Genomic DNA, 27,772 nt, shown 5'->3' with positions numbered 1-27,772 from the left:
TAGTATAACCTATGAGTAAATATGCTTCCTAGGTTTTAGATGAATGAAGCATTAGTAATTACAAGAGAAGTAGGAAATGTATATAAGTTATTGATTCAGCTATTTGCTTGACAAGCTTTCTGCAAAACATAGTGTACTTTTGTTGTTTTGCATTAAAATTGCCTCTAGTTCTAATTCAGACAAGGTAAAATAATTCCTTATATTAAAAGTATCATACATTTTCCCATGAGAAAATATGACAAGAAAAGAAAAATTGAAATATATCAATCAAATATTTGTAGTAGAAAAGAATGAAAATCGTGTCAGCATGAAAATACAATGTAAAAACAATCAGAAAGCAAAAAAAGTCAGCCTAACTGCATTGTTATTAATAAGATGCTTGGTACTTTAGATGACTAATGCAGATTAAATTGCATTAATGAGAATAAGTTTTAGCATAAACCAATAAACAGTGGTACTTTCAATACCTATGGAACTAAAAATGTAAGGATAATAATTATTAACAAGGGAAACAACTCTTCACTTTTTGACTCTATCAACCTCTTTATTTGGTGTCCAGTACAAGATTCTAAAGTCTAATGACCTTGGTATGAGTTCTGGAATGTTAATTAAGTTGTTGTGTGTATTAGGTAAAAGCTCTCAATTTCTTTATATTATTTTACATGTAATTATAGAGCCCCCTTGTAAGATTTTTGTAAGAGTTAAAAAGTTTTAACTTTACTAAGTCTTAGTACTACATATAGTTATATAAACACTCAATAAATTTAGTCATTAATTTTGTCAGCTCCAGAATGAGAATGCATAATATTAAGCCAACAAGGATCCATTTTCAAAAGGGTCAGTGCAACTATTTGCATGAAAACCCACTAGATTTTCCTGGAAAAATGTGAAAAGGTTTTGGGTCAAACACTAAAATACCTGAGAAACATCAAATTGAAGATTTCTCATAACTGAAAAGAAACAAGTAACTGCACATATATCTGGCAGGCAAGAAATATGAGGGTGGATTGTTTTGTGGTTTACAGTTCATTACATAATCCATAGCACACAACAATGCCTAGCACAGGTTGCAAGAATGCATGCACCTTAGTTTCGGACACAAACTGCCCAAAATATGGACTAGTGTTATGACATGAGGTGGCATTCAAGCCCTTTGTCACTATGTGAGGGGAAATAATTGTAACCTTTGTGAGGAGTGGAAACACCATTCAAATACCTTGGTAACAAGTCCAGCATCTTAAGGACTGTTACCTTTGGTGGGAAATTTTCCCTCGACTTTGAAAAAAAAAAAAAAAAAGGAAGCATGTTTCCAAGAGCAAAAAAAAAAAGCAGGGAGAAATCCTGTAAGAGGAGATGTGAGTTTCTGAGAAGAAAAAAAAAAAAAAAGAGATAGTAGGACAGGTCAAGACCTAGTCTATGATAACAGAAGCAAAGAGATATCAAACAAGAACAGAGAGATTTGTACTGTGTATTAATATTGAGTTTTGCTTCTGAGTTATGAAACCCAGAAGCTGTGATTCATTGCTATTCTCTGCTTTTTTTTTGGGAAAGTTGGGTTTCAAATTTTTCTTCACCCTTATTTTTAGTTGTTTTTTTGATTAAGTTCCAAAAAAGGCAAAAAAAAAGTCCATTTGACATCTACATATTATTAATAAAGGTAGGAATGCTTCAATATTGAATCATTTGAAGATTAGAAAGTGAACATTTCAAACAAAGTAAGTCATTCACTTGGGAGAGTTTTACAATTAAAGGTAAGAAAACTTTAATAATTTGATCATTTAGTCCTTATCAAATGACTATAGAAATCACAGCATAGAGCCTCAATGGACATCAAGCTTTGAATAAGGCATTTAAGGTCACCCATGCAGATTTCCTCTGACTGGTCACTGCTTACTAGGGACAGTGGTAGGCTAACATCGGAAAAGACTGTGAAAGAAACCTACCCAAGGCAAAGTGCAGAATAATAAACCATTGAAATTTATTTTCTCAATCTGGGTTTAAAATATCTCATTTCCTAATTTCACAGTGTTTGGGGGACCAGAGCCATTCCCTAAGATCCTACAAGTGAGAACAGGGTAAAAGGCTCTACTAATAATCATTCACAGAACACATAGTACAGCTAAGAATAATGCTAGCTTCTAGGTATTCAGTCATCAAGAAACTAGATATGATATTGGCATACATACCTCAAGCTTATAGTCAGTGGAGATGAGAAATATTTAAAGACCAGAACAAAATTGTGTGTATGTACAAACTGATGCATGCTTCAAATAGGTTGTTGACTAGGCCCTCCCTGGTGACACAACAGGTTAAAGCATAGCACTATGAAGCCATGTACAGATATTGCAACTTGAGTTCAATTCAAGTGGAACCCAAGTGAAAGACAAGCAGCCAGGCAGGTGACCCATGTGGCACAACAGACCTCTCCTGTGTCACCTACTGCTCCGTTAGCAATGTATTTCAGTAGACCTGCCTGTTCTGCTCCCCACTCTGTCTATGGTGAATCCTCTCATCCCTCGCACCTCTGGCCTCTACCCCAGTTCTTGTAAGCATAAATAAATAAATAAATAAATAGATAGATAGATAGATAGATAGATAGCGCACAAATAGTTTGCTCACTAAACATAAAGGATATAAATCACTCATATAACTCACTCAGGTAATGACTCCCCACAAATGTAACTGATAAGTGGGGATCTGACAGATGAAGTTGTTGGGTGAAGAATGGCCAAATGCAAGTAAAAAGGAGAGATCATTACCAATGTACAGATGAAGTAAGAGCTAGGTGTGTTCAATACATAAAACAAGTAAGTATTATTGGATGGAATGAGGTCCTGCCAGGGAAGCAGACAGTGGCCATATTAAAACAGTCTTAGCAAGAGGCATCGTGGTGTGAGGACTTCGTTAGACCTGAAATAGAGAACACTGTGGCTCCCCCTAACTCCCCTTTTCTTGGAATGGAGGATGGCATTGAATAGCACTCAATCCTGATTTTATTCAAGTTGGTAACTACACATCCATCCTCTAAGCTCATTTTCTGTCTGGTTCATAGTCTGGCCAAGTGGGAGGAGGGGTATGATTATGCCTAAGCGGAGTGGGTGGAAGAGAAGCAGCAATGTCTTTTGTTCCCTTCCTTTCAGACCTGATGTTATCCTAAAGACGAGAGTACACAATGACATCGCATCCCTCCTGCTGGGGAGAGTGCAGAATTGGTCATGGGCAATTGTGAGCACAGGGCTGACATAGTACCCTGGTGACCCGAATGAGTTAAGGCATTGTCCAGAAGCTCTAATTTACAACCAGGAAGAATTTGGGGCATTGAGAGGCAGATTGAATAGGCCCATTTTTACCCATTGTGATTTCAGTGACAGGTCCAGTTTGCTCTAGTCTAAACTGACTCACCAAATCATGCATTCAGACAATGAAATCACCGGCCCTCTGACATAGCGTAGAGTATCTGCAATATAACATAGCACCGCCACATTGGGTTCCAGCTTAATGTGCCCTTTACTTCCCAGTCCTCTAATTTTTGCAGGCATTTTACACTAAATATTTTCTTTGATGCAGATTTTAAACTAAGTCAATAATATTGTTGTTTATCTTTCTGTTAACTAAGTAGAAAATTTTGATTCTGAGTCTGCTACAAAACCAGACAACCAGACATATACCTAATTCTCCTGACTGTAAGACTTGTACCTGTGTAGTACACCTATACTATCTCATAGATAATTGTCTATTTTTGTAAAATTATTTTAGTATGTAATAGTCATAATGTCTATATTATATTGATGATAGCAATTCCAAGGGATAATTCCAATAAAATGTGCAGTTAAAGAAAAAAAATACCCCTCCATAAAATTAATGGAAGTGATAGTTGGAAAATTTTTAATAGTCTTTAGATAAGAGGAATATATGAAAGTGTCCATACAAGGGGTGTTCAGGGGGACATGCAGAGGCTCCAGAATTATTTCTGTTTAGGTAGTTACTACAGGAATAGTCATGATACTTCTGGATGGAAACTGTGTGGGAATGTGTTTTTCCTCACATGAGAAGAAAAGGCAAAGAGAGCAGGTAACAAACGAACATTGGTAAAGAAAACATAGACTTGTGACTGAGATAAGAGAGAAGCAGATTGGGCCCTCCCTGGTGGCGCAGCGGGTTAAAGCACAGCATTAAGAAGCTTAAGCCACTTCCGCATGAGTTCAATTCCCACCTGCTCTGGAGGAGATCCACATGGCGAGGCAGACCTCTCCTGACCTGCCTGCTGCTCCCCTCAGCAGTGTACTTCGTCGATCTGCCTGTTCTGCACCCCACTCTGTCTCTGGTGAATCCTCTCACCCTCCGCATCTCTGGCCTGTACCCCAGCTCTATATGAATAAATAAATAAATCTTTAAAAAAAATAAAAAGAAGCAGATTGTAGAAATAGACTGATAGATGATGCAAGAAGGATCCTTTAACCCCACAGGTTAAGCTGTATTACCAGAATCGTATTAAGGAGGAAATAATATACTAGCTGTATTATTATTACTATTTGTCATGCAAATATTCATGGTGCAATTCTTCAGTAACATTCATTCATTATAGAGTGTAAGTTCAATGAATCTAAAAGACCCTCCTATAATTTCATAAAATCAGTGCTAGAGTCTTCCCTATCTTCTCACATTGATACTAATATATGAGCTAATGGTAATTATATTGTAGAATCCTGTGCTCACAGTTATAACAAATAAAACTTTTTTGAATGTATTTCATTGATGGTTAAATTTTTGTTAGAGCTTTTCACAATATATAAACCCAAGAAATAGTCTCCTGGACTGGTAATTGCCATTGTCCCCATTATCTTTAGTCTATGTTCCAAATGTAAAGGTTGGATGATTCTTTTTTCTTTTTTTTTTTTCAGATTTAAAATTGAAAAAAAACATAAATACAGGATTGCATTTATTGAACATTGATAGGTAGAAATTGTAGGGCATAGGATGACTATCTCAGAGTATTGTATTATCAAAACCCAACAAAACTTGTGTGGGACTGTATTCATTAAGTTTAAATCCCAGACAATAAATATGTATATATTTGGCATAGATTATTTCTTACCAAGAATAGATTAAAATCAATAGGATAACAGGATATTATAAAACCATTTCAACTGGTGGAATACAAATGTAAAAATATCTATTCTTATCCTTACAATAATACAATACAGTTGTACTCTTAGAACTCTTAGAAAACTGATCATTTGCCTACTTAGAACTTTTGGGTAGAAGAAATTGCAAATCAATTTAGTTTAGCCTCGTATAAGAATTCTGTGAAAGCAACAATTATCAAAGTAGATGGCAGAATCATCATATTTTACTATAAATTAAATGTTGACTAGAGACAATTTGTTACCAAAAGTACAAAGATATTAGAATAAAAAATGAAAATAAGATACTGCCTTTCCATTTATGGTAATAACTTTTTGAAAATTCTAACATCCTTTAATCAATGATTTAGCTATTAGTTACTCCAGAGAAAAGTTAGAAGGGACATTTTATAAAAACAGATGTCTAAAATTAATAAGGTGTCGTATTTAGCTCTTCTACAAGGCATACAAACTTCAATAATGATAAAATATATTTAATAATTAATGAAAGTCTTCATTTGAATAACTATAACTCTAATCTCCTAACTCTGGTGAAACCCTCCTGAATAGCATCCCAAAAATCATTCTCACTTGAATCCTTGGTACCATTCTTTTAATTATTTAATTTTCACAAGTTTCACTACTGGCTTGCATTGGGGCTAAAAAACTTTCATACACACTGGCTTTAGTTTTCTGAAAAATAAATCCACATAGCTAAAATGGTTACAAATATACTCATATAAACTAGGAAAGAAAACATAAAACATCTGTATGAGGGATGCATAAAAATTCTCTAATTTTCATTTTTGTAATTACAAATTAAAATAAAAACATTAATTAAAATTAGTATTTACTGAATACAGACTGGGAAAGGAAGATAACAAAAACCAGAGTAGACTGAAAGATAGAATAAAAAGAGGAATTAAGAGGCAAGAGATCATGGAAATATCAAAAACCTCATATGTTAAGGAATATAAAAGTATAGGCTTCTGTTCAAATAATGGTATCTTTGCTTTTAAAATGGTAGTGATGGCCTAGTTCTTTGTGATAAAATGACCAGGAGCTGCCTATATATATTAAAAAAAAAAAAAAGTGAAAGGATGATAAAAGTAACCAGAGTATAACAGGTAAGGCATAGTAAAACAGGTATGCATGTTGATGCTTAGTTGCCTAGGATGATGGCAGTTAAGGATTCAAAGTTATATGTAAAACTCTCATAAATGTGTTGAAGTGAGGAAGAAGAAATGGTTATAGGAAAGGAAGAATGTAGCCCTGGGTAGCCACCCCAAGAATACCGAAGGAAAAGTAATTTTCATTCCCATGTGTATTGTTGCATTTGCTATAACAACTAATATGGAAACAACCCAAGTGTTTCAAAACAGATGTGTGGATCAAGATGTAGATGTGGTGTATATACTCAATAGAATACTAGAATATTACTCAGCCATAACAAGACAAATTTATGTCATTTGTGGCAACATGGGTGGAGCAAGAAGAGGTTATTTAAGCAAAATGTGCCAAAGTAGAAAGATAAACATCAGATGCTGTCACTTATATGTGCGATAGATTCTGATAAGGTCCAACTTGAAAACTGACTATAGAATGAAGATATGATGTAGGTGGGGAAGGGTGAGAAAAAACTGGGGAGAAAGTATAATAGACTATGTGGGTGGATTATGTGTGCTTTGGTGGTGGGTGCTCTATGGTTACTGCACCTCAGGGGAGATCCTATACTTATAAAATGCTAGTAATGATGTAAAACTATGGTACTTGAATTAAAAAGCATGGACAAATAAAATTAAATAAAGGAATGAAGTGGCTTGATCTCATTGAATCGCCAATGACAGGAAATGTTTGACTAAATACCTAGAAGTGGCAGTGGGAAGCTAGAAAAATGCTGGGTGTCACTACTGGTCTAAGATAGGTGAGTATGTGAGTATGGAGTGGAATGAAGGAGTGGAAATGGAAAAGAGTAACATCTACTTGAGAAAGTTGGGAATATTAAGGTTATCAGAAGATGCTAAGAGGACATGTATTTCAGAGGACAGAGTAGGTAGAAAGAAAGTATACTAAAGAGAGCAGAGATGAGCCTTACTGCATGATAACTAGTTAGAAACAATAAACTTTCAACAGTGATATATTTATGAGAAAATAAGCAAACATGCTGAATAAGCTATGTCAGAAATAAGACCAAAGTAGATTTTTCTTATGTTTCTGTCAATTTTTATGTCATGAGAGATTTTGAACCTAAGTTGGTATGACTCCATCACTTACAGAGCACAAAATATATTCATTAATTGTCTTATCCTGTGATATTCCATATTTAAACCACAAATACAGTCTTTAGGAAAATTCCTGTCAGCAACCAATAACTTGGGGAATGACACAAGAAGAAAGGCATAGAGTCAAGGTTTTTTCTTTTGTTTTTAAAATTAATTATCTGTGTGTTGGTATAGCTACCCAAAAGATAAGATTTCTGATTTTGGAAGTCTGAGAATCATAAAAAACTGACTCTCAATTTTTTTCCTCCTGGATTATTATTGTCTCAAGAGTCAACATAAACCTACTTCTATTTTTGCTTGGTCAGATGACTGACATTTTGTGGGCCTAAAGATCTATACCTTCATCACATACAAGCTATAATACAAAACTCCTGTTTGTCTTTCTAGGAAATTACTAAGAAAACATAACCCCAATCCTTCACTTTGCACTAGGTACCAAAATAATTTCACAGCTGATTTAAAACTCTTACCCTCATCTTCATGCCCCCAGTGCAATGTCACCTGGCTAGCCAGGAAACTAACAGAGCATTCACTCTCTTCCTCTTTCCACCATGTGTTCCTAGCTCTCAGTAGTGCTCTGTTCCCATAGTTAACCTCACAGAACAAGATAAAGCTTTCTTGCCCAATGATGCAAGAAGAAAAAAAAAATCTCACTCTGAAAATACACCTCTGTTTCAAATTTTTTTTCCCAGAAATAGATATTAATCCTGCCCCCTTGCCCACTCAGCCAATAGTCAAAAAACCTCAGAATATAAAAATTCTTAGTAATTTTCTGTGTGGCTCCCATCAAACCATTTCATTACATATGACTAAAATGAAGTAGGGAATAGAAAATAGTATGTAGTCACCTCTGGAATGATCTCATATATTTTTGGAGCATGAGATACCACTAGCTTCTCTTATGTGCAATTCAAAGATGCCTTAAAAAAAGACTATTTATGTTTCAGCTAAAATGTAAAACTTTTTCTTCTACTATTCAATATCCACTGCAATAAATCCTACGGCAATGTAAGTTATCTGCTATAAAAGTTATTTCTCAGCCACAATAAGGGATCCATTTAATCAAATCATTGTTACAGTGTGGTGTCTTTAGGGAAGTGATAACCTCATATAACTTCTTGGCTTGCAGGTGAAACTGTGAGTTACCCAATGTCACATAATCTGCCATAGAACTGCGAGACTGGTTCTTGCAGAACCTGGCATTCCTTTACAGGCCACAACTTTGCTACGCTCTTTCCCCTTCTCCAATTTCAGTCGCCCTAATCTTTAAAACAGTGTTTGGAAATTATTTTATAAAGAAATGCCATTGTTAGATTCTGAACAGGAAAAAAATTTAGTATTAATAATGAGCATGTGTTTGTTTGGGTGATTTCAATCTGCCGGGGTCTGTAGAACTAAGTCAATAAGATGCAAACAACAGAAGAAGCAAGACACTAGGTTTTACTCACATGGGAAAGTTTCAGATTTTGATCTCATTGTTTAAAAACAATGAGTTTAAAAACTTAAAAGTTAGAAGGAGATAATGCGCTCATTGCCAGCTAAGACTGAGATGTATAATCAACCAGTCAGGCAACACTTACAATAATAACAACAATTAAAAGCAAAACAACAGAAGCTACCTGAGGTCTTTTTTAAAAATAACTTGATAGCATCTCTTACATAAATAAATGATTCATATAATTTGAAAATGAACATTTTGTTCAAAACCCAGCAAGATCTGATTTTTTTTTTTTTGATAATGTGTAGGTGTTTTTAAGTTTGTTCATGTGAGTAGCAGTAAGGAAGGTTTTATTTCAAAATGTGCATATGGTTATGATTCAACTGCAGCATTAATTTGGATTGAGAAATGACTTATTTTGTTGACAGAATATTGGGTAAGGAAGATATTAAATTTTTTTAAACATTTAGAAAATTTTGCAAGAATGCAAGTGACATCAAAATATGAGCTCAGGAAAATATAAGAGCCCAAGTAGTAAAATAGTGAACAAATATTTGATGCAAACTTCAGACACAAATTTGGATATTGGCAGATATATAATATAAATTATTATACAACCTTTATAACTACACAGAGAAATGTTAAATGTTCAACTCAAACAATTAATCAGTAGAACATGATATACATCTTGGTAAATCTGAGTTAATATAACTGTATCAAAGTTATGGTTGGAAAGATTAGTATGCTATTTAATTTGATTTATTTCACATAATTTATTTGTCAAATTGTTTGATTGATAATTTTATATAGCAAATGATTTTAAAATAAATTTGCTTTAATCCTGGAGAGAAATAATATTTGCAATAATGATCTGTAATTTATATCTTTCCAATTTTTCTATACTTCAGTTTTTGGTGTGTGTTTTGTTTTTGGTTTGGGGGTATTATTAGGGGGAGGTATAAGTAACTGCTATATGTATAAAAACAGAAGTTTTCAGTTTAATTCCTGATTTTGCCACTTTCTAGAACATTTATCCTGGTATGTCATTTTAGTTTTGATGACTAGTCACTGCATCTATAAGCTAAGAAGAACACTTACTGCTTAAAACTGTAATGAACATTTGTGATAAAGTATGGCTATAATTTAGCAAAGCAACTGGCACAATAGTAGGACATTATAAGTAATGAGCTCATATTTAATTATGGCATTGTAGTAGATATTAAGATGATATAATTTAGGATGATCATATAATATCAGGATGTGTACCTGAGCTTTAACATTATTCTCTTTGGTGTGTTTTATTTGGTGGCAGGAAAGAGGAGGCTAGCTATAACCAAATACATAAATTTAAGAGAAGAGGAATAGTGTGCTTAATAAATGTGGGCAAAGTGAGAATTGGTTCACACTACTCTGAGACCAATATCTCTAAATCTTCAGCTTTTTATATTAAATACAAAGAATGCATCGTATACTTGATAATTAATGTTTCCAAGATGCTCTATCACCCAGTGGCCAAGGGTTGACAATTCAGTTATGTTTACTGAGAATGTCAAAGAATAGTAATTGCAATTTTTTTCTATTATTGGATATCCCTCTAAGACTAGAAGACTATTCTTATGATGATTGGGAGTAAATCTTAATATAAATCTGAAAACCACAGATATATAAAGAAGTTCCTTAGTTAGAATAACAAGAATGGAATAAAACTCCTGGAGAATAACATGGTGTGATTTGATGTATTCTATTTTATCAGTCACTGATAGACTTTGACAGATTTGTGCACCTGTTTCTTAGGTTCAGCCAACAGGGTCTAGCAGCCATGGATTTGAAAGGAGAAATATAATTTAAATAAATTATTTTGACAGTTGCCTTTTAAAAAATTTTTATTGCATATGCCTTCAGAATATGGCTGATTTTTACAGCTTATTGAAATTTTAAAGAAATGAACACTTCCAAATGAAAGTTAATAAAATGTTATGATGTAAATGAAAGAGGAACAATTGAAATAGTCTAGGCAAAGGACATAGTCTTTGGATTACCAAGAAGCCATAGACTGGAGGAAAGGGAGATTTACGTGCAAATTATTACAGGATAGAGTAATGCATTCACTGATAGGTGGTGATATTCCTCCCTCTACATTTAGCTCTGCTTATTAAACGTCTAGTTTACATCTACATACCTTCTTGCAGCTCTAAAGACTGCCTACATATGAATCAATCCTTTCAAGAATGTAGAAAAAGAGATTCCTAGGGTTTAGAGAAAGAAAACTAAATAAAGAAAATATTTTTAACAGAACAGGGTTAGAAGTTTTTGCCAGATAACCTTAGGAGAGACGATATAAGACGTGGTTTTAGATCTGACCCTGTGATCCTGAGGTTTCTTTTTTTTTTTCCTAATAATATTTTGTTCTATGATATACCAGCTACTGTCCTAGAAAGATGAGATTCAAGGGTAAATTAAAAAGTTTTTAAATTTAAAAATTAAATTAAAAAGTTCCCTTTCTTCATGAAACTTAACTGCAGAGAAGAAATGAATCATGAGAAGAATCCTTCAATATTATGTTCTAAATTGTGCCTCGCTCTTAGTACATCATTTAATAAATATTATAATATAAAGCAGTATACACAAAATTTTTACAGACAGTTGGGACTTTGGACAGAGGACTCCTTCTAACATGATTCTTTGAATTGCTAACTTATGCCTGATCACTGTCTTATCTCTGGATATGATTCAATGACATGAATGTTGGCAATCTCAGACATCATGACATGTTTGTCTTCAAATTTTCAGCTCGGATAATTTCCATTACTTTTTCTTCAACTCACTGTCTTCTTTCTAATATGTCCAGTATTCTTCATTTCTTTTCATTGGTATCTCTTCTTAATATTTTACATTCATTTGATAAAATTGCACATCTTTCTCTCAATGTTTTTTCAACTAGATCTTTTTCTCTTCCCCACAGTTTTCATGTTAATTTTAGAGAAACGATTTAATCACTCCAATTCTATTAACAGGACCTGCTTCCATAGACAACATACATACACAAACAAATATCCTGTGTCTAGGGTGACCGTCTTTTCCCCATGTCCTGTAATTTTTGATTGGATGCCGAATAGTTTAATAGAATGATATGTGTTTCTCCCACAATGACTTTCTGTGCTTAGTAGTATCTTTCTGCTGAGTTTCCTTTCCCCAAGGTTTCAAAAGAATCATGGCAGTAGAAAATGCAAAGGATATCTTAGACAGATTTCTTTGAAAGTTCTTTCCATGCCCCATCCTTGAGAGGCCTCTGCCATTTAACAGGAGAAAGTTCTTCCCTTGGAGAGAATACCTTTCAGTATCTCCCTAGCCCCATTTTTGGTAGACAACTCAATGAAATTGCTTGGGAAGGCTTAGTTGTTATATGTTAACAAGGTTTCTGTTTGGTCTCCTTGCAAATCTCATACATCACCCAATTCCAAAAACAAACATTACAGGTACTTTGAAATTTCAATGAATTCTCTGGTGATTTCCATCCCCTTTTCATCATTCAGAGAATCTATGACTTCCTGGAATGTGGTTCATTTAAGCATGCTTGTATTTTGAGATCTCTGATGGAGTTTTATGATTGAATTTTGAAGCTCATCTATACTTTGCTTTGATTGTTAAGGAGACATAGTAATCTTTACTAACTTTCTTACCTCCTAACTAGAAGCAGAAGACCTGCCTAATTTTAAAGTCATGGTCTAACCACTGCACATCTGTCCTGGTTTGAGTTTGAAATTGGAAAATCTTGGCAGGTGTTAAGCAGAGATAAGATAATAACTCTTGAGTTGTAAAGTTATTAAAAGAACTTCAAGTTGAATGCTATCTATCCAATTATGTAAAATGTAAAGTATTTCGAATAATATAATTATAGTTTGGTAACAACATCCATTATTATTATATGTTATTTTTCATGTTGACTTCCATTCACTCATTTAAAAACTTAATGCACACAGTTTTACTAGTCTATAAATGTATTCATTTCCTATATGAAGGTACTCCCCTCCCCGTCTTATATTCTAAGTCACTGCTATATTTACAATTTAATTATTTCAGGCATCAAATAATCATTGATCATTTTAATATTGGGGGATTTAAAGAACACATAAAAATTAAAATGCAAAAAACATCATAAAGTTAAATTATTATGTAGAGACCAGTCAATGTAGTTACTTCCCTCAATTTTACATGAATGAAACATTACAGAAAATTTCCTTTTGGGTGATCAGTATATAGATCAGAAACTCCCTGAAGAAGCAATATTAATAAAGTTAACTCATTCTTTATGCTCTTGGCATTTTTAACAATATACAAAGTCAAAAGTCCATCTCAAAAATGACTTTAATGATTTTTTTGTGTGGATTTCATGTATACAATGGATAAATAATTGAAGCATATTATCTCACAGGGAAAAATATAGGTAACTTTCAAATTCACAAATACTGATCTTGGTGGGTACACATGTTATTCAGGCCAATACCAGGGATGCATAAATTCTTTCTATCCTATTTACAATGTGGTCTTGATTAGTTAGGAACTCATTTTCCAGTTTGTGAATTATCTAGGTCTTTGATGCTTCTCTTCCCTCTGGCTGATTACTTTTCCCATTTCTCTTATCATTAGCACCTCCACCAACAAGGGAAGAAACTCCAGGTGAAAAGAGAAAGTGAACAATACATGGCTATTTTAAAATTCTCTGCTACCTGATTAATAAAAAAAAAAAATTATGACTACGCATATGTCAGACATTGTGCTGTCAATTAAAAATTGTACCACTTGAAGTCTGAGAAAGATACTTAGTACATTACATAGCTTCATTTGGATATCAGATTTTTACCATGAAATGGGAATTATTATTTATGCTTCTTTAAAAGGGTATTGTGAGATCAATACAAAGACATACTAGCCTGTCACACAAAATTAGTTAAGTCGTGTTTTGAATTCATAAAATCTCTTTATCAATTCTTCCTTCTTTTGCTTTCCTTAGACTCAGAGAATGTCTTAGAAACGGACTCATTGTCAAATGACACTTGTTTTATTCTTTCCCCCATTTTTCTCCTTATCAAAATCTTCAGGTTTCTCTCTAATATGCTTATGAAATGTACACCTTGTGTAAAAAGCAGTAAAAATTGCATTTCATAGGAGGCTAAAAATATGTTGCATCTTCAAATCTTCCCTACATGATTTTGAATGGATAACTAAAAGTTGCCTATATATATTCCAGATTTATGATAGAACATGTTTTTTCTATCAAAGTTCACCTTGTTTGTGACTATTTAAAGAGTATTTCATTTACCTATTGATTAAATTAGTAATTCAATGCCTCCATAGTAATTTTTCTTTTAACTAACTTACAATTAACTGACTTTATATCAAAGATATAATATTTAATTCTGCTTAAATGAAATCAATTACCCAGCTATCACTATTGGTTTAAAAAGGAAAGTTGGGCCCTCCCTGGTGGCGCAGCGGGTTAAAGCACAGCGCTGAGAATCTGAAGCCACTTCCGCATGAGTTCGATTCCCGCCTGCCCCGGAGGAGACCACATGGCGAGCCAGACCTCTCCTGACCCGCCCGCTGCTTCCCTCAGCAGTGTACTTCATCGATCTGCCTGTTCTGCTCCCCACTCTGTCTCTGGTGAAGCCTCTCACCGCCCCTGAGCCTCTGGCCTGTACCCCAGTTCTGTATGAATAAATAAATAAATCTTTAAAAAAAAAAAAAAAAAGGAAAGTTGATTAAAGTACACTATACAGGGCCCTCCCTGGTGGCACAATGGGTTAATGCACTGCAAAAGAAGCTTAAGCCACTTCCGCATGAGTTCGATCCCCGCCTGCCCAGGAGAAGATCCACATGGCGTGACAGACCTCTCCTGACCGTCCCACTGCTCCCCTCAGCATTGTACTTCTTTGATCTGCCTGTTCTGCTCCCCATTCTATCCCTGGTGAATTCTCACACACTCCGCATCTCTGGCCTTTACCACAGTTCTATATGAATAAATGAATCTTAAAAAAAAAAAAAGTACACTATACAACCTATTAAATAGCACTGATTAAGTATTTGTTTAAAAAAAAAAACTACCCTAAAAATTAAGAGTAAGTAAGTGTGTAAGGGGAATATAAGAAAGTAGCTACTTATAAAAAATAAATCTTTGGGATAAAAAGAAGAGAATGTAAGGTACAACATAAAAAAATAAAATGCTTAGTGACAAAAAATGAAGTTGGGAGATAAAAGGGTATTGGAATCAGCAACACAAGAAACAATTACAATGACTAGTATGAGCATATAGTACATTAAAATTTATGTATATTAAAGTTTATGTTACCTTTCACTTTGAAATCTCTTAAAATTTTTTCTATGATTACATACTTTTAAAAGTTAATGTGTCCTTGGGTGGGTAGAGGAGAGAATTAGGAGGATTTAGTCTATATTTTCTTCTAGTTTCCTTAATACTAAATGTTGTATATGTATTTAAAAAGATTGTGCATACAGTCTCTAAATGTAATTTTAAGTTTTTCCTTGCTCCTTTTTCTACGTGCTTCTTGATGCTCTATTACTAAATGCATACATATTTTGGATTGTTAATACTTCTGGATGAACTGAAAGTTTCATCATAAAAATATCATTTATTTAATATCTACTTTGCTACTTATATAATACGATTTTACTTGATTATAGCTAGCATGTTAAATCATTTCTCATTGCTTCACTTTCCTCCTATTTGTGTCTTTATATTGAATACTTTTCTGGTAAGTGGCATGCAGTTAATTTTTTTTTATTCAATCTAAAAATCTCTACATTATATTTGAGGTTACATTTAATGCCATTATTGATATGAGTAGGTTTACTCTATCACCACACTATCTAATTTCATTTGCTTGATCTCTTTTTAATTTCCTTCTTTTTTTTCTGATTTTATGTTATACTTTTCTTGTTGCTTAAAGAGTTATACCACTATGTACACTGTATTAGCTGTTGCTTAGGACTCAGATTATGCATCTTTACATTATCACAGCCCAGTTGCGATAGATGGTTTCACATCACGGGATAGGAAACTTTACATGAGTGGTAGAGCTCACTGTAGTATGTCCATTTATTCCAGCTTTTGCTCTACTGCTACATATTTTACTTTTACAATGCTAAGGAATTGCATACTATGTTGTATTTTTACTTAAACAACCAATTATCTTCTAAAGCCATTATTATAAGGGGTAAAATTTATGACTTTTCCCGTGTACTTATACATTCCTTTGCACAGTCCATCTTTTAACTTGGCATCATTGTCTTCTAGCTAAAACATTTTTGATACCATAGGTGTCGCAGAGATGAGTATTTTCAGCCATTTTGCATTGGAGAGTATTTACTTTTGTATTGTATAATAAAGTATTAGAATTTTTTGAAAGAAGCTGAGGAATTCTGAAATCAAAGTCAAGTTTTTTGGCTTTTTTCTTGACACTTTAGGGATGTTGCCTTTTGGTTTGCAGTTTTTCTGATGATGACAAATCACAGAAGTGACCTTTATATTTATTCTTCAGTATGAAATACGTTTTTGTCTTTGGCTAATTTTAAGATTTTTCTCTTTATCACTGGTTTGATTAATCTTATTTTGATATTGTGCCTTTATGTGGTTCGAACCCCACTGCATTTCTCATACTTGGAATTTATTTATATTTTTCATTTAGTTTTTGCCAGGTAGAAGTTGACGTTTACTGTTTTTAAGAAAAATTGGGAATGTTTGGATGATTATGTATGCAAATTGTGGAAATTTCAGTGCATGTAAGGTTATACTGATGATATATACTCTCTCTTATTTACTACTTCACCCATTCACCCCTGTGTGTATATGTTAGATTATTTAGGGTTCTTATTGGTACAGATTCAAATTTACCTGTCACTTTTTTTCAGCAATGATTAATATGCTATTAATAACTTCCAGTTTAATTTTCATTTCATTTATTATAGCTATTATGCCAAAAAGTTTGATATAGGTTTCTTACTTATCTTCTAAGTCTTAGCTTAGCTTTTTGAACATATGTAATATAGATATAGTAAGCTATAATGTGCTTCCCTGCTAATTCTAATGTGGCACCATTCTGGCAGTTTCAACTGATTGACATTCCTCTTATTTTGGCATATATTTCCTATTTACTTACATAATAAGGTCATTTCAACCAGCTGTTGGACACTGCATTTTATAAAGCTATTTAGTACTAGATAAATTTATATTCCTCACATCTTTAGTTTTGCCTTGGGTTGCGGTTATACTACGTGGAAGCATTTCAAACCTTTCAGGTCTGGTTGTTAAGGTTTGTTGGGCAACACCAAGTCACTGATAAGCCTACGGCTAGTTTTGAACCATTAGTGTTCTAATCTAAGTGGCAGGAAAAGTCAATATTCTGCATTCAATACAAGAACTAAATTCTACTGTTTCCAAACTATTCAGAAAGTTCTTTGTGTACCTTCTTGGAATGTATTGTATTCTATTGTGAATGCATGAGCTGATCTTTGCTGAATACTCAAGATTTCCTCTGAAGATTCTGGAGGTATCTTTGTATGGAGCCACACACATTCTAATGAACAATATTGTGAATTCTAGTTTTTAGGTCTCACTTCTATCTCCTTAACTTAGACAAATTTCTGTTTTCTATTTCCAGTAACATGGCCTGGACACTTTCTGGGGCAATGGTAGAACCATTCTCCTTTATATTCTATCTCTAATGACCTCTGTTATTATTGTCTGATGTTCTAACAATGGGTTAGAGCACAGCACTATGAGGCTGCCAGAGAGGTGACCCTCATGACACAGCAGACCTCTCTTATCTTGCCCAAATGTTCTCCTCAGCAGTGCATTTCAGTGGATCTGCCTATTCTGCTCCCCACTCTGTCTCTGGTGAATCCTCTCACCGCCCCTGCACCTCTGGCTTGTACCCCATTTCTGTATGAATAAATAAATCTTTAAAGAAATATATAAGAATAGTTTTTTAAAAAAGATTTATTTATGCATGCATGCAAGAACAGGGGTACAGGCCAGAGGTTCACGGGGTGAGAACAGGCAGATCTAAGAAGTACACTGCTGAAGGGAGCAGAGGGCAGGTCAGGAGAGGTCTGCCGCGCCATGTGGATCACCTCCGGGGCAGGGCACTGAACTCACACTGCAGTGGCTGCAGCTAGCTTGCAATGTTGTGTCCTTATGCACTGCGCCACCAGGGAGGGCCCTGTTTCTTATATTTTTAATGTTTTTTGATATTGCTGTTTTATTGAGAAAGTAAATTTAGTTCCCATTTCTCCATCTAGCTTACAATTTACATTTTTTATTAAGAACTAGGAATATCCTACTTAAGAAACTATTTAACTACATGAAGCCAGAAACAATAACAATACTATGGAATGTCTTTTGAGCTCTCATTAATTTTGGTTCTTCTTGTTTTGTGGAATTAAGAATATTTTAATTTTTCTTTGCTTCTGTGCTGACACCAATAGCTACTGCCATTAAGTTTAGTTTTAATTGGAAGCTGTTAATTCAAATGAATGAATGACATAAGCAGGGAGAATAATGAATAAAACATTGGTCTTTACATGCTAACTGACATGTAATGAACTCAAGTTCAGAAGAATCATTAAGAAGCATATCTAGTAAGTTAGTCTTTATTTTGTGTTATTTCTGAAATAGTGTCTTGTATATAAATGGTTAGCTCACAATTGTTTTGAAAATCACTGGACAATGTACCTCAATGCCTATTAACATTCTAATACCTTTGGATTATGAAATATCCCACTAAGAATATTATATAGTAAAATTATTTTAAGTGGAATGAAAACTAAATGCATAAAGTTTCTAAACAATATAATTTCCAGTTGTGAATAATTGTAAGATGTAAAACACATTACACATATATCTCATTTAACTTTTACACCTGTTTCTGAAAGTAGGTATTATTACTACACAGATGAGGATGTTGGAGGTGACAGCATAAATAAATGGCAAGTCAGGTGAAGTTCTGAGATCCAAATCTCTTCTGACCCTAAATTCTTTACCTTTAGCCATTAAACACTTTTTACCTCTGGAAAGCTGAAAATGGATTTGCTAGGATAACTGAGCAATGATACTTTTACCCTTACCTACTCTAACTTTCCAGATTTCCATATTGTTTTTATTAATTTTTATTTTTTGTAGACTGATGACTCTTTTTGGAAATCAATAGAGTAATGCCATTAAATAACCTGGATTACAGCAAAGAAGGGGGAGGGTGGGATTTATGTATGTGTGTCCTCTGAATTCATGAACATTATTTAGAAAATCATTACTTGCAAAGAACAGAAGAGTTTCCTGAAGAATATATTAACCTTCTCTTCAATTCCTGCTCCAACATTTCCCTAATTTATTTAAAATAAATTAGCATAGAAATTATAGAAAGTGACAGAAACAGTGACTTGCCAAGCTCAAAAAATTCCAGTGGGAGCAAAGGAGGATTTCTCCATTGCAGGGATGCTAACATTTCTGTTGGTGAAGATCCTCTTTGGAATATGAGAAGAGTACAGGTGATGTCTCTGTTTATATGGGACTTTGTAAGTCCCATGATAAAAAAACAAAAATAATGACCTTGTGCTGGTCATTGTTGAACTGATAATACCTATTGCAGTTTTCTCTATTACCATATTTTATTTATCTAAAGGATTGTCTAATAAGATGCCCCTGTTTTCTATGAGCAGAACTTTATTATTTATACTGAAGAAAAGAGGGTTTTCTGCTGAGTCAGCTTTTGTGGGGACTGTGAGAATATTATACAGGGATTAGGGTGTGATGAATGAGCAAGGAATATCCTCCTAGCCTGGAAGATGCCTAAATCTGACTCAATCCTTTGACTTCCCTATTTGCAAAGTTCTTTAACTTAAATTAGGGTCAGCTGAAAATTAAATAAGAAGACTACAAGAGTCATTAACATTGTTTTACAGGGACAGTTATTTTCACGCAAAATAGTAAGAACTGGGCAATAAAATATCCTGCCTTAGGGCTAAGGACAAAACAACGCTGGACAGGTGGTAGACTTTCTTTCCTTGTTAAATAAAAATTTTGTTCCCTCTTTTGAAAGTCTGTGGTTAAGAGAGCTCAATATCTTTGGCACATGTGAATAGGCAGACAAGATGGGATCGGAATAATGTATATTCCTAATTCCTTAGGTTCTTTAGTGTCAAATGAAACACCTCTTCAAGATGTAATGGAAAGATCTTCACTCCCCATGCTTTCAATTACTAGCTGTTGTGTGATCTGGGGACAATTAATATAAAGCCATTAAATGCTGAAATCCTCCTCTATAAAATGGAGAAAATTCTAATTCACAGAAGCATAAAGCACTTAGTATAGTTTCTGGCACATATGAAAGGCTCCCAGTAAATAATTATGACATAGGGGTTTTATAAATAATTAATGATTATAGGTAAAGATCATGAATGATATTGGTTGTATATTCAGTAAAATCAACTGAGTTTTACTAAAAAAAAAGTATATATATAAAAATGCATACATGTGCAAATACACACAAATACACAAATAGATATATAGTTACTGTATATATGCTAGCACTTTTGAAATTATTGAAGGAAGGTATGACTTAACCATAAATATCCATTTCTGAAGCCCCTAGGAGATTCAATATGGAATTAGAATTGAGAACCTCTGGATACAGGTTATTAAACTGAGGTCCACAGGACCATTCATCAATAACAGGAAATTCCTAGGCTGGGAAGGGAAAAAAAAATTAAAGCCTTATCTTTACTAACTTCTTTATTAAATTATAGCATTTTGACAATCACAAATGCAGCAAACCACAGTCGCACAATTAATACCACTGCCTTTCCACCAATGAAACTACACAAAATCATTATATAGCTGCTGCAGATATCTCAGGGTACTACCATTATATTAAAATTGCAGTAGTGGTCAGAGCTTCTAAAATCCTAGATTGTGAATTTAGTGATATACTAAAAAGAAGCTAAAATAATGTATTGTATTTTTAAACAATTTGAGAATTTTATTTTAATATTATGGAATCCTTGGCAACAAATTAAATAATGATTATTTATTTAAATATACGATACTGAGTGAAGGCTCTTAGATTTTACCAAACTACTTAAGGTGTCCCTGGTACACATACAAGGTTAAGAACTCTGTGAATAGAAGCTTCTGGAGTCATTTTGAATTTACCTGTATAATGATAAAAGAGGTCGAGGAAGTAAGGGACAATTGGTGTGTAAATATACACATACCAATATATTGGTATGTTTACACACCAATTGTTCTTCCTTTATTAATTTCTTTCACAAAGTCATCAGTACCTTTTCTATCTTTAACATTTGATTCATGCTAATCCCTATCTTTTTTCCTAACTCTTACTTTTAGCTGCCACAAATGATAGAAAATATCAGTTTTTGCTTGCTAATTCAGTGCATGAAAATAAAGATGCAGCAAGTATTTTTTGGTACCACATTTCCAAGCCTAAAATATATAATTTCCAAGGTTTTTGCAGTAGATTGAAAGGATTCACTTAAAATTGATTTCTGTAAGCCCTAATTATACAGTACATTTCATAATAAGCATTACAAAATCTCAGCTTAGGAACAAAAAACTCTTAGTAATAAATTGTCACTACAATGATCACTGTGCCAAATTTAATTCACAGATAAATAAAAGGAAACCTTGAAAGCTAAGCAGAAGTCTAGTATAAGTGTAGGCTTTGTTATAGCTGTGTGATAGTTAAAAAACAAAACCTTACAATATAATTCAGGGGTTCTCGTTGCCTTAATATTCAAGATGTTCTTCTAGTTGTCTCCTCTGGTTCACAGACAGCTCTGTGCCTACTCACTCTGGAAACAGAGATACTAGCTGCTGATAGCAGCAGATTTTATACCCCCCCAGCACAATTTCTTTTTCAGAAAAGTTAGCCTTACTTAGAAGCTGCCACAGTGACTTGAATTATCCGATCCTTATCATTAAAGGTGGCAGCCATGCACTTGAGAATGATGTGGGAAAACTCCAGTGAGAGTGATAATTAAACTTGGAAAATGAAGGGTCACCTGCTTTCATTCAGCTCATTGGGTTTGGCATCCGAGTAATTCCAAAACAGTGGGGGATATTCTAGTCTCAGCATGGCAATATCTAGGTGCTCACACGATTTCTAAGGGTTCAAATGGGAATGCCATTTTAATTGTATTTAAAATGCTATCTTTGACATAAGTAGTAAAAATGTTAAAAATCAGTTCTAAGAACACAGAAAAAGAATAATGAGTAAAATCTAAAGGGGAGAATTGGAAACAAGAGAAGCATCCATTGTTTTCTAGGAAGAAAAAATATCATAGGAGAAGAAATTGTGTCTAGGGAAATTGAAAAGAACATTTAAAAATGTCTCTTCTTTCTGCTTGACTGTGGAATCACAAAAAAGAGTTTTGACTCAGCTTTCTGGTCTACTCTTGTCATTTCTTGGAGGGCATTATCATAACATCTTATTCCTACCCAAGAAAGGAGAGAAATCATCATTTGAGTTATTTTCCAGAAAGCATTTTTAATATGTATTGGATTATCTAATGTTATTGAAGCAATTTGTGGGAAATTATATTTCATACTGTTGTTACATTGCAATAAAAAGTAACACTGGACATTTAATGGTCTGATATGATACTGTAACATAGGCAGATGCCTTAAAGAATGTTAATAGTAGACAGGTGCATAAATACTAAAAGTTGATTTCAAGTTCAAATTCTGGCTTCAGCATACATTAAATGTGTAACCTTGACAAGTTTATATGCTCTCTGTGTCTCAATTTTCCTGGCTACAAAATGGGGGAAATAATATAATACCTATCTTATAAAGTTGTTAAGTGAGTAAATGAATGTTAAAGTATATAGTATATAATTGTGTTTAGCATAGAGTAAATGCTCATGTTTATTACTTCTGTTTTCATTATAATTATCATTGGTGTTATATTTCATTACTGATATCTACACAATACTTAAGATTATAAACTAAGATTAAAAATATATTAAAAATTCTCTTGGGGCTGACCACACTGTTTTTGGCATTCAAAGAGAAGTTTCCCAGAAGAGATAGGTCCTTTACAAAACAAAGCTTAACATAATTCTTATTAAAGTTGATTATACAATGTGAAAATAAAGATGACTATAACATCAAAGTCAGAGAGTAAAAAAATCTCTTTAATATAGAATTTGTGGTTTTCTAAATGGGTCTTGATATCTTTCATTATATGTAAGAGGTCAATTTAAGGAAGATAAATTGTATGTGAGTATATTTTGTTTTAAGATAAAGGACATTTTGAAATAACTTTTGATTTCTAAAGCAAAAAAAAAACTGGATGGGTTAGGCAATAGTATATTTAAAATTCCTTTGCATAATTTTATGGTTTTATTCACAAGTTACATTAGTTTTTAATGTCATTAACTCGTATATATTCTCTCTTTTTGAAAGAACATGAAAGAAAATATTATGTATCATATAAACACATACATTGCCACAAACCCTGACTTTCATTACCATCAACTCTTTGAGAGACAGAGAGAAGCATGTGCATGTGTATGTGTGTGTGTGTAGACACACAAGCTGAAATGGGAGGAGGAGGGAAAAAGAGAGAAAGGCAGGAGAAAATGAGTGAGTGACATTAAGGACAGTCCTAACTGACTATTGAAGAGAAAATATCACCGACAACACATAAAGGTCTAAAAAGAAATAAGTACGTAAGCTTCAAGGTATTGTACTGTGCAGTCTGTGTACACTACCTTAAAACAAGTTTTTTTCTTTTTATGAAAGGTTTTATGAAAAAGAGTCCTCTTATTTAGTATAGGGGTGTTAAAATTATTTGGTAGATTATTTTCCATTGAAAAATATAAATAAACGATGCAAGAAAATAGGCTGCTTCTGCCCTAGGTTTATATTTAAAATGATTTATAGTCAGCAATTTCTTCCTAAGGTCATCACCTTCATAAATACTAACCATATACATAAAAACCAACTCAATAAAATGAGTATTTCATTTCTCTTCCTCCTGCTTATGTAGATACTTCTTCCATCTACATGGCATCCATTTATAACCAAGCCTCACAGTGTGAAGATTTTTATGAGTTCTCGAGCTTTTCCTTCTTTTTTATCTTTCTATGCATCAGCAAAGCAACTGGCAGATTCTTTAATAAAATATATTATATACATTAATATTTATAAGCCTATGAATTGGATGTTTAAATAAACATTCACTAACTTATGCCAATTCTTTTTGTTTTAGATGTTAAATCACACTTACATTGTCTGGAAAGTCAGCCTTTAGTTCAGTGACACTTTGACACCAATATTCAGCTGTTTTTTCACTGATGAGCTCAATATTCAGGAAGGAGCTTTGTCCAGGGCCATATACAGGGCCAGAGGTGGTTCCCCGGATGATTCTGGGTGAAACATTTGTCACAATGTCCTGATGAAAGAGTAAAGTTAATGGGTCATTTTGACAAAAAAAAAAAAAAATCTTTAATTTATACTCATTTCTACATGACAATATTTTACAAGTCTCTTCTCATATATTTAAATAAGAATTATTTAAATAGATCTTAAATTATAGTTGAACATAAATTGCTCACAAATGAAAGTGCAAAACAAAATATTTGCTAGCTTTATTTAAATGACTGATAACTCTCAGGTTAGTGTAGTGAAAACATAAAATATGTTAATTAATTTACACTGGTTTGGGGCATACGCATTTTAATTTATTTGCAATTAAATACATAAGAACATAAGTAATATGTAAAAATATCATTTCAGTCTATTTAACCTAAGAATCTCCACTCAGATTTCAATTCAAGTACAGTTAATGTTTGTAAAGAAAAAAAAATGCATTTTTCGTTAAAAAGTAATTCTAAAGTAAATCAGCCAAGAAATACATATTAGAACTACTGGCTCATCAAACTTTAGCACATATTCAAACAAACTAATGGGTCAACTTCCTCACAAGATTCTACCAAATCTCACATTTAACCAGAACTCACTTTTCTTAAGACAGAGGAGGATATCAATAGCTTCCTAATAAATATAAACAGTAAACAGTCAATTTAACTTGCTTGTTAAGTATAATTAACAATCTACACTGCTTCTAAAGCTGCATTAACAAAAAAGGGTAACATTTTTACATAACTAAAAACTAAAAAGAAACAAAGAAGGAAAATGTTTCTTTAGCCAACTTCCAATTAAAATTAATTTTGAGTAAAGGTCATTTAGTTAAGGATTTATCAGAATTAGTCATTTAAGGACCCCTCCTCACCATCTTGTCACTTTTAGTGAGATAACATGAACCCCCATTAGTATATAGCAATTAAGGTCAATTTACATATTTTAATTAAGAACCACCCCATATAAAACAATTAGCGTAATAGGCATACTAACTGGATTTCATAACATTTGGACGTTTTTCCAACTAGATAGACAGGAAACCTTAATTAGCATTAATTAGTGCTGATCTGCATATGTTTGATAAGGCATACCCTTGCCACAAAAGATTATTTATTCCTGAATCTGCCAAATGCTACAGTTGCAGAGGATAAAAGGACTTTTCTTCACATTGCATGTTAATTTCTGGTAATTTACATTTACTTTTACATTTGAATTAGTATATTATAAAATAAATGGTATAAATGTTATAATAAGCCTCCTTAAATATGTACATTTTTACTTATAGGAATCCTGCCAGTTAATGTTTTACTAATTAAGCCATTCCACTTCTATTGTAACTGTGGGCAACATCAGCAGCCCTTTTTTGATTTGCTATTGTGAAACCATGTTACATTGTTTTAATGTGTAAAATGACAAGTAATCGTTCCAGGAAGTTCAAGTCTAGTGGGTCAAATTTCTCTCCTGGCAAATGCTTTAATGTGTTATCTCACACCCACGGAGGTGGCTTCCTTAGAGCTCACCCTCCAGGAGGTTCTACCATGGTTCCAGGGTCTGAAAAGACAACTTTTTGAAATGTTTCCCTCAAATGAGGCTGCTTTTCTTCTATGTTCCAAATTTCCAGACCCTACTTTTAAACCTTGAGGTACGCATTTCCTCTATACTCTTCCCCTGCTCTAAATGCTCTTCACCTAGACAAGTCCATCTAGCCACCAGTGGTGGAAGAAAAAAATTAGCCACAGCAGTGAACAGGGAGACTATTTAGTTCACCAAGTAATGTACACTCCACAGTAGTTTCAAAATTAAGGGCACCAGTTTTAAAAGCTGTTTTTGTAATGTATAGGTCTGGAGGCAACTCTTTCTGCTGATTCAACAAAACTGACTCATTCACTGGGAGAGACCCAGATCCTGTCCATCTCTCAGTGTCTTTGCAAACCACTTCTGATCACTTCTCTGTCAACAAGTCTCAACATACGTAGCAATATACACCTTCCCCAACTGACACATAAACAAACTTGTATTGTGATTTTCTATATTCTATTTGCCATTAACTATAACTTTGGAGGGGAAGAAACTACATATTTTTTTTTTGCTTTAGCAAGCCCAGCTTCTAACCAATATTTTGTAGGTACTCAAATAATGTTTCTTAAAGGAGTCTGGACTAAAACCCTAAGCACTAGAATAGGCCGTTCCTGAACCGTGGGGACTATAAGGTATTTATTGCTAGCCTCATTCTGTTGCTGAGCAGACAAGTAGATTTATTCAAATTTCAGGTACTGGTCCTGTGATAAGATTCTTTCTTAGAGAATTAGGGTTCCTACTTGTTTCTCCCAATTCTGTAGGCATCACCTCCGCCACTACAGCCTGTTCCTGATATCAGCATACTGTGACACAGATTGCCCACATGTACGTATCTTCCCCTTCCAGCCTGCTGCACAGCCTCAATGATAGGAAGCAGGCTTAAATTTCCTCACCTTGTATATTCTAAGACTTTTTGATTGCTGGCCTTAAGTTGCTGCTGGAGTCCAAATAGAATAAGCTCATTCCAATACAATACAACTCGTGCTTTTCTGATTCAGGTGGCTATGAATTCCTAACCTGGTCATAGTTATTTAGGACATTTATTAGCTAATGAACCTATCAGGGCAATGACCAATTACGGTCCCTTCTTGTTTCCATGCCCCAGGTGGGCCTGTATTTTCATTGCATGTGCAGGAAATGCTTTGATACCATAAAATTAAAAAAAGACACAACATGGAGAAGGTGAAAGGAATATAAGGAGAAAGGAATTATAAGGAGAAAGGAATATCTCAATGGCCAAGGAGATTTTGTCATAGCTATTTTACAGAAATATTCCTAATAATAACTATGGCAGTAACCCAAAACAATAGAAATAGTCAATAAGCAAGTAGGATTTAGTTGGAGTACAAATAATGCTTCTTTCTTAAAATTCTCCTTACCCTCATTTATAACTTCAGACTTAAAATTTTATCATTAGATTTTACCTATTGTACTATGAATTGTCTATTGATGTTGTAGTTGTTTTACTTTTCTATAATACAGAGCTAAAATATAGATATTCCATGGGATGATTATAACCAAGATTGAAGAAATACTATAAGGCAAATCAAAGGGAAATTTCATCTACTTTATGATAGGGATTGTTTGTTCCTTATGTTCATTTCTGATAGGTTGTGTTTCACTAAATAGTTGTTATCTATTCTTACCTCAAGAAAACATCCTTCACAACTGCCCAAAGGATTAAAAAAAAAAAAAATCTGTAGACCCTGTCACCTATCAGTGAGACAATTACCAGTATCCTAGTAATTAAAAAAAAAATCAGTATGTTCCAAATTCAACTAAAATTCTAATATGGTTACCTAGTAACCATAAAAAAAATCAGTGGAAATTTTATTCTAGTTTTTCTATATCATTCTCCTATTTTGTCAGAAGTCTTCTCTTGAGACTTTAGAAT

At 33.6% G+C, this 27,772-nt stretch overlaps 1 protein-coding gene across 1 annotated transcript in view; it reads right to left on the bottom strand.

Annotated features, from left to right (window-relative positions):
* Positions 1 to 27,772, bottom strand: part of DPYD (dihydropyrimidine dehydrogenase) — a 728,688-nt gene that overhangs the window by 296,580 nt on the left and 404,336 nt on the right. The window contains exon 14 of the mRNA XM_004689753.2: positions 24,167 to 24,331. Within this exon, the coding sequence (XP_004689810.2) occupies positions 24,167 to 24,331 (165 nt within the window). The remainder of the gene's footprint in view (positions 1 to 24,166; positions 24,332 to 27,772) is intronic.

The sequence above is a fragment of the Condylura cristata genome, unplaced genomic scaffold (assembly GCF_000260355.1).
Source record: "Condylura cristata isolate star-nosed mole 26May11 unplaced genomic scaffold, ConCri1.0 scaffold00026, whole genome shotgun sequence".
Lineage (NCBI taxonomy): Eukaryota > Metazoa > Chordata > Mammalia > Eulipotyphla > Talpidae > Condylura > Condylura cristata.
This window is presented reverse-complemented; position numbering and strand designations above follow the sequence as displayed.